The following is an 8,462-nucleotide window of genomic DNA, read 5'->3' as shown; positions in this document are numbered from 1 at the left end:
GGAAGATTGATTTGAGTAATAACTCTGTCTCTCAAGTGGCGTGGCCAGCCTCATGTCAAACTCTTCACTGCAATGACTTGGTCACTGTGAATTGACTTTATCTGTAAAGTGGGCAGAAAGAACCCGCTAAGCAATTACACTATCTGCAATTATCTTAAATGTTTCCTTGATTATTATATGTTTCTTCCAATTACCTTTGAATTCCAAGAGAGCTGGGTCTTTAACTGTATTCCCCACTTCTGGAACATACAAGATGCTCAATAAATATTTGTAGAATGAAAAGAACTGTAAAATTTCAGCAGATGGATCAAATGAAACTTAAGGTTGCTTGTAGCTTTAACATGAGCATCGATAAAAATGAGTAAGTAGAGAAGGAAGTGATGACAACCATTGCAACAAAGCAATGGAAGCAATGTGCATATTTATCCTTAAAAAACACAAACCTGTCATATGTATGTGTATGTGTGCGTGTATATATAATGTTGGCTTTTTAGTTTCCCGTGGAGTGTGAACTGAGTTTCTGAGGTTTATAGTAAAGCATTTAACAAGGATTTCAGGTAGTTGTCTAAATATAAAACATTGTATCATAGAATTAGAGCGGAAAAGGATTTAGAATACAAGTTCTTCAATTTTACACGGGTGGAAACTAAGGCCTAGAGATCTAAGTGTACTTGGGCATTGGGAAATAAATACAGCGATGTGTCTGTCGATGAGGAATGCATATGCCAATCATACTTCTGTATAATCATTACTAATAACATAGTAATACTGCCTTACATTTGAAAAGTGTTTGAGTGTGACTAGACCCTGCACCAGTGGTTCTGAAACTTGAGCGTGATCAGAATCACCTAGAGGATTTGTAAAAGCACAGATCGCTGGGCCCCACCTCCAAAATTTCTGGCTCGGTAGGTCTGGTGCCGGGGACTGGGAAAGCTTAAGAGAAACCATCCCAACTCCTCTCAGCTCTCGCAACTGAACCTCTCAGCTCTCCCAACTCAACCGGCCGAGCTCGGCACTCAGGGAAAACTACAAGTCCCGGCGTGCCCCGCGCGCAGCGGCGGAAAGTCGGGCACTTCCGCTCCACGCAGCGCCTGTGCTGCCGCGTCTCGACGTGTCACCGGCGGCGCCGCTGCTGTGGCAAAGGAAGGAGCTGACTGGGGGAGTTCGAGGCGGCGGGTGGCGGTGACCCCGGCCTGGAACTGCCCCGGTACGGAAGTGTTCCGGGGTCCGTGGGGAGCAGGAGAGGGAGGCGGCGGACCGTCCCGCGCGGGGCACGATGTTGAACATGTGGAAGGTGCGCGAGCTGGTGGACAAAGCGTGAGTATCGGGGGGCAGTTGTGGCCGAGGCCCACGTGGGGGAGGGGGGAGGGGGAGAAGGAGCTGGCCTTGGGCTAGGGGTTGCCCACGTCACGCCCCCTGGCTCTGCCAGCCCCATCATGGCGGCGGCCTGCTCCTTCCCGGCCCCGGGCCTCATCCCCGCTGGCGAGGCTGGGGAGGGACCCTCCCTCGTTTTAAAAAAAACATCCTCTTGGCCATCCTTCTCTCCTTTCCAGGCCTTCCCGTCCCTTCCCCTATTCCAACCCCAGGGTGCCGACGCTTTGGTCATAAGGGGCGGGTTGTTTGGCGCTGGGTCACTGCCCTGGCCGGAGGACTGTCTTGGCCCCAGGCCGTGGGCTTTGCCTCCTGGGGAGCAGGGAAGGTTTAGGGGTGGGGGGCACAATGCACTGGTTCCCTGTGTCCCTCAGGGTGTAGTACGGAGAGACCTTAGACCTGGTTGGGGTGTGTCTTTTATCTTCCTTGCCTCCTCTTAATTCCTAATGAACCTGAAGTGTTGGAGTGGGTGGTAGTAGTGTAACAAGTGGCTATTGTGGTCAGCCTGAAGTTACTCAAGAAGAGACTCATCCTTTGCTTTGCTAACACTAGTGAAAGTAGATCACTATATGACTTCTTGCGATTTTTTCTTCTGTTTCTTTTTCCACTACACATCATTTTTGGTGTGCTACTTGTTCCATTCGATTAAATTAAGAGGTCATTAAGAAATGTCCTCTTAAGGAAAAAAACAACCCAGGTTTATATCCTGTTGATCTGCTTTTAAAAGCAGGTAAAACGACCAGTACGTAGTTGATTTCCTTTAAGACTGAAATAACTTTAGTCTCTTACTTGCACAAGGAAAACCTTAACTTTTAAAATGAGTATATCAGATATAACAGTGGTTAAGTAAGGTCTTCTAGGCCAGCAGGAAATAAAGTTTAAGAATTTAAGCAGTCCTCTTCCTTTGGGGCTTTAATGATTATGCAATAAGTGTGGTGAGAAAAACAGTTGATTTGTGCCACCCACCTAACCTAAAATCAGGAAGTATAGATAGCAAACTGTTTTCTTGACACCAGGAAACAAAGTAATTTCCAGTGCCTTGTCTGATACATCAGATAGAACTTAGAGCTTGACAATATTTTTATATTTTCTGTGCTACCAAGAAGGCAATAGAGTGCCTAAGGAGCACAGGTTTCAGAACCTGCAAAGCTGGGTTCAAGCTTTATAACCTTGGGGAAGTTACTTATCCTCACAGTGCCCTAGTTTTCTCTGGTACAAAATGAAAATGCAACGATACCTACCTTAGAATGTTGTTGTGAGGCTTAAGGGTTAAGGGATTGTATTGCATATAAAGCCCTTAACAGAATATGTTTAGATTAGTGTACTTTTGAAACTAGCAAATGTTTTGCATTTAGAGTGAAATAAACCTCTTTAAGAAAGAAGCTTCAAGTTTGAAAAGTGATTTGCTTTAATAATTTTCCTTTATAACAACTCATTTGGCTATTAAGGCTTCAGCTATTTATTTCGGACTATTTAGCTATTTATATATTCTTTGCTTTTGCTTACCAAAGATGAAATAAACTAGATCTTTTCCAGATCTAGGTTCATTGGCATTTTTTTAGTATATTGTGTAAAGATTAGGATATCAACTTAAATAGTTTTTTAAAGGCCAAAAGAAGACTAAAAGCTATGCTATCTTTTTTTTTTTTTTTTTTTTTTCTGAAGGGGTCTCATTCTTTTGTGTGTTCATAACTCACTGCACCCTCCAACTCCTGGGCTCAAGTGATCCTCCCACCTCAGCCTCCCAAGTGGCCAGGACTACAGGCACGCACCACCGTGCCTGGCACTGCCTCTTTATTTCTCAGTCAGAGGTCAGAAGAATAAAACCATTAAGAAACACCTTGTTCTCTTAGAGGACCAAATTTGTGGTACTCAAAAATTTGAAGAGGCTGTACATTGTTCATAAGACAGAAATCGAGGCAATATTCCTACTATTGTTGTACCTTTCATATTTGCTTATCACACTTGTTACTAATCTTCACGTGCTTTAGGTTAAATTTGCCATGTAAGTAGTTATCTAAAGGAAAAGCTATTGTTGAAAAATATTATCTATCTTTTTACTACCCAATTTAGGATGTAGACTTGAACCAAATTATTCAAGAACATAGAAGAATGTTGTCACCAAAGACTTTTTAAGGCTTTTGTGGGTGTCTGACACATATTAAGATTAGAACATTAGGTTGATTTACTGATGAGTACTTGGGATTTTAATTTTCATCTTTTCACTGGCAAGAAGAGAAGAAATTCTTCCCCCCAAATGTAAGCATCTTACAGAACCGTGGATCTGTTAGACTGTGCACCTTATAATGCCATAATAGACGTGCATCCATAGAATGGTTGGTCTGATTATCAGAGGTATAAAATGATGAAGGAACTTGCAAATGAAGAAGCAGTGACGTGATTAAGGGCTATTCAGATAGATGGATCAATAGAATGAGGGCTTATATGAGAGAAAGGTTAGGGGTTTAACTATCTGGTTCATATTCTGGCATTACCTTTTTAATTAGCTGTATGTATGATTTGAGGCAGAATCACATGAATCTCCAGACTTTGGCTTCCTTATCTGTAAAATGAGGGGACCTGGCTAGAGTAAGACTTTTTCCACCTTTGATGGCTATTGGAGAAATGCATTTCCATCAAGGAAAAATAGTTGGAACTAGTTTTTACAATAGCAGACAAATTTTGGAGCCATTATCCTCTGTAGACAATTTAGGCTGAAAAGGGAAATTTTCTTAAAAAGTGGTAATCAATAAATGTTATACTTAAATATTTTATGCAATAAATAAGACCATGACTCAGGAAGACTAGGACTTTTAGTGTATATTGATACCCAGTGAGGTTTTACTTCAGAAAAAGAAATGTACTCTTTGAAAAATGTGTTTCCTGGAGCCACTCTTAGATTCAGTATGGTAGCGGCTCTTAAGTGTAATGATGTATTTCTTTTTTTTTTTTTTGAGATGGGGTTTCGCTCTTGTTCCCGGGGCTGAAGTGCAGTGGCGAGATCTCAGCTCACTGCAGCTTACACTTCTGGGGTTCAAGCGAGTCTCCTGCCTCAGCCTCCCTAGTAGCTGGAATTACAGGTGCCTGCCACCACACCCAGCTAATCTGTGTATTTTTAGTAGACACGGGGTTTTGCCATGTTGGCCAGGCTGGTCTCGAACTCCTGACCTCAGGTGATCCACCCATCTCAGCTACTCAAAGTGATAATGATGTATTTCAAACACTGGCTTTTGAGACCTTGAAGACTTTTTCTGGAAGTGGGGGTATATTTTCCACAATCGCTGCACCTCCTGGTGGCAGTAGAGGGATTTGTTTTGCAGAACATTGTGGAACTGAGGGAAGCAGATAAAGCCATAGGCCTGCCAGAGCTTGGAATGCCAGTATCTTCCCACTCGTCAAGTTGCATAAAAGGCGATGTGGCAGGAAAGGATAAGTGGCACCATTCCCACCAACTAGGAGCACTAGCTTAATCATTGTCATCCTATGACCTATCTTTACTTGTGGCTGTAATAAAATTGGACATGTTTATATTTTGTCATCCTATACATGGTAAAATTGAAAGTTGCTGCAGTTCTATTTTCTCTCCGGATTTGAGGAATGTAATGAAGGTGACATGGTAGTGGTAGATCAAAACTGCTACTTATTTGTTCAAGCTCAGCGAATCCTTCTCTTTCCTTGCAAGGAGTAATATTAGTGGTAAATCTCTTTCATCAGTGACCCGCCCCCCCCCCCCTTTTTTTTTTTCGGAGACAGTTCACTTTATCCCCCAGGCTGAAGTGCAATGGCGTGATTTCAGCCCACTGCAATCTCTCCCTCCTGGGTTCAAATGATTCTCCTGCCTCAGCCTCCCGAGTAGCTGGGATTACAGGTATCTACCTCCATGCCTGGCTAATTTTTGTACTTTTCATACAGCTGAGGTTTTGCTATGTTGGCCAGGCTGGTCTCAAACTTGTGACCTCAGGTGATCCACCCACCTCGGCCTCCCAAAGTGCTGGGATTACAGGCATGAGCCACCTTGCCCAGCCTCAGTGGCCCTTTTTTTGATAGTGATTCAAACAGCTCTGGCTAAGGTCCTAAGGCAACAGCTATGGGTAGTCCATTTTAAGTTATTCTCCTAAGCATAGCTTGCATTTTCCCTCATAAGTTGATTTTTATTGATGTATATTTGCTTGGTTTTAGTTCCTAAATGTTTAGATAATGTAATAGAGCTGTAGAAACTGCTGTTCTAGTCTCCTGATTCCAGAGGGAGAAACTTTTGCTTTTATAAAGAATAGTATATTCATTTATTTTAACAGGCAATACATTTGTTATTTATTGGATTAGTAGTCTGGTTTCTTTTTATTTTTTATTTTTGAGACAGGGTCACACTCAGTTGTCCAGGCTGGAGCACAGTGATGCAAACATGCACACTGCAGCTGGGACCACAGCTGCGCCTCCATGCGTGGCTAATTTTAAAAAAATTTTTTGTGGAGAAGGGTTCTTGCTATGTTGCCCAGGCTAGTCTTGAACTCCTGGGCTCAGGCAGTCTGCCTGCCTCAGCATCCTGAAGCGCAGGGATTACAGGCGGGAGCCATTGCGCCTGGTCTAGTACTCTATTTTCTGAACTCGAAACATAAAATACCTGCCTTCAAGAACCTTGCCACTACAAATATGCTACAACTTGAACGGATTATTTTTCTTTTCTTTTCTTTCAGTCTGCAGATATCATCCCCTTTATTTTCTTTATCTTACCAGTAAATCTCTGTTCAGTTTGCTTCTTGGAATTTGAAAGCAGAGATAGTAAGATAGTTGTCAGCTTTCTAGTCTTCCCATGTCAACTTTTCTTTGAACCAATTATAAGTAATTGTTATTGCTGAAACAATGAATTGATTATTCTCCTCCTTTTCTAGTAACTGGACACAAGTAGATATTAGGAATTTAATTCCAAAGAAAGATGAGTTTGGTTTATCTCTGCTAGCATTTCTTAGGGGTAATTTTCTGTAGTTTAATCTATTTAGTACTACTGTCAGGGTGCTTTTAAAAAGCACTTAACTGCCTCTTTATGTTTTCTTGCACACTTTAGTATTAGTTTACAAGCAGTTTTTCTTTTTTTTTTTTTTTTTTGAGATGGTGTCTCGCTCTCGTTGCCCAGGCTGGAGTGCAATGGTGCGATATCGGCTCACTGCAACCTCTGCCTCCTGGGTTCAAGCAATTCTCTTGCCTCAGCCTCCTGAGTAGCTGGGATTACAGGCCCGTGCCACCATGCCCGGCTAATTTTTGTAATTTTAGTAGAGACGAGATTTCGTCGTGTTGGCCAGGCTGGTCTTGAACTCTTGACCTCAGGTGATCCACCTGCCTCAGACTCCCAAAGTGCTGGGATTACAGGCGTGAGCCTCCGTGCCTGGCCTACAAAGCAGTTTTTCATCTATTTACTGATATGTCCATTGAAAGTACTTAGCCTTTTTTATTTTGAGTGCCATTTGCTAGTAATCCAAGGTTTCACAATATGGCTCCACAGTTGAGTCTTTTTCTGGACTTTTTTTTTTTTTTTTTCTTTCTTGAGATGGAGTCTTGCTCTGTCTCCCAGGCTGGAGTGCCATGGTGTGATCTCAACTCACTGCGACTGGCCTCCGCCTTCCAGGTTCCAGCGAGTCTCCTGCCTTAGCCACCCAAGTAGCTGGGATTACAGGCATGTGCCACCATGCCCAGCTAATTTTTGTAGAGACGGGGTTTCATCACTTTGGCCAGGCTGGTCTCGAACTCCTGACTTCATGTGATCCGCCTGCCTTAGCCTCCCAAAGGGCTGGGATTACAGGCATGAGCCATTGCCTCTGGCCTTTTGTATGCTTATATTATTTTCCTACTTGTTTCCAATGTTTGTTTTAATGAAGATCACTTCACAGATTCAAAGTACATTTTTAGTACTTTTGAAGGTTCTTATATACAGTTAACTTTTTAGTCTCAGCTACCTTTGGTGACAACATATTTTACTGTTTACTCTTCTGTGTTTTTCAGGTTAACGCTTCATGTGAGCTTTCCTTGTTTAGCTTAATTATGTGTGTTTATCCATCTATGTATTTTTATAATAATTTGCTAGCCAAATATACTTTGCCACTATACTTAGGTGCCTCCAGATGGTGTTTAATAAATCTGGGAATAGCTAGTGGTTCAGAGGTGAGAACTGGATTGAAATCTTAGGTCTGCTACTAGAAACGGTGATCTTATGTGTTAGAATGGTATCTTTATTTCTCTGTAAAATGGAGATGATATTTTATAGGATTATGAGGATTAAATGTGAAACAGTATAGTACTTGACATACAGTAAACTCTTGAAACATCTATTACTGTTATTACTGTTACACACAAAACAGTATAACACTAGAAAAATCAAAGGAATACAGTGTTTGTGAAAATAGAGATATCATTGTCAGACTAGGTTATTTGTAAGTATGTAGGAACTATATCTTCATCCATGAAATCATTATTTTCAGTGAGTACTCTCTCTTAAGACTCAGTTTAGCCTACATATAGGACAGCTAATTTAAATACCTCTGTTGTTTATGCCTTGTATTATTTTTGCTAAATCATAAATGGCTTCTACTTTAATATTGCAAAGCATATTGCAGAAATACCCTTTCAAAAGACATGTTGAGGAATAAAGTCTTTGGAAAGACATATTGCGAATTCCATCTGCCAATTCTTAATATTTTGTTCAGCTTGTTTTGTGTATTCTCAAGATTTTAAAGTAACTGCTAATGTAAAACATTTCTAAAACATAAAAAGATTTATTTCATAAATGCAAATTGAAGCAGACAATTTATTCTTAAGAGACTGAACAATATCAAGAAAAAGAATCCTCTAAAATATGTGATACCAAATTCATGGTGTTTGACAATGGACAAACAGTATACACAAGGAAAGCACATTGGAGAAAGGGCTTTCTGGTTATTCAACCCCTCTTCCAAATTGGCAAGAAATTATTTGGCTTACCAGGGCTCTTTTGCCTGAAAATTAAATACAGGTAAAGGAACATAATATATTCCTATGTTTGAGCCAATTTATAGCTATTTATTACTTGTGGATAGATTTAGCTAACGAATTATTAAATGTGA

The 8,462-nt window shown here is 41.1% G+C and overlaps 1 protein-coding gene across 2 annotated transcripts in view; it reads left to right on the top strand.

Moving 5' to 3' along the window:
• The first annotated feature begins 1,010 nt into the window (after positions 1–1,010).
• The window catches only part of CLINT1 (clathrin interactor 1), a 76,199-nt gene continuing 68,747 nt past the window's right edge, over positions 1,011–8,462 (top strand). The window contains exon 1 of one of the 2 annotated variants that reach the window (XM_003818995.4): positions 1,011–1,317. In XM_003818995.4, coding sequence (XP_003819043.1) covers positions 1,277–1,317 — 41 coding nt within the window. In that variant the 5' untranslated portion in view covers positions 1,011–1,276. The remainder of the gene's footprint in view (positions 1,318–8,462) is intronic. The other variant, XM_003818996.4, reaches the window with a different exon arrangement.

This window comes from Pan paniscus, chromosome 4 (genome assembly GCF_029289425.2).
Source record: "Pan paniscus chromosome 4, NHGRI_mPanPan1-v2.0_pri, whole genome shotgun sequence".
NCBI lineage: Eukaryota > Metazoa > Chordata > Mammalia > Primates > Hominidae > Pan > Pan paniscus.
This window is presented reverse-complemented; position numbering and strand designations above follow the sequence as displayed.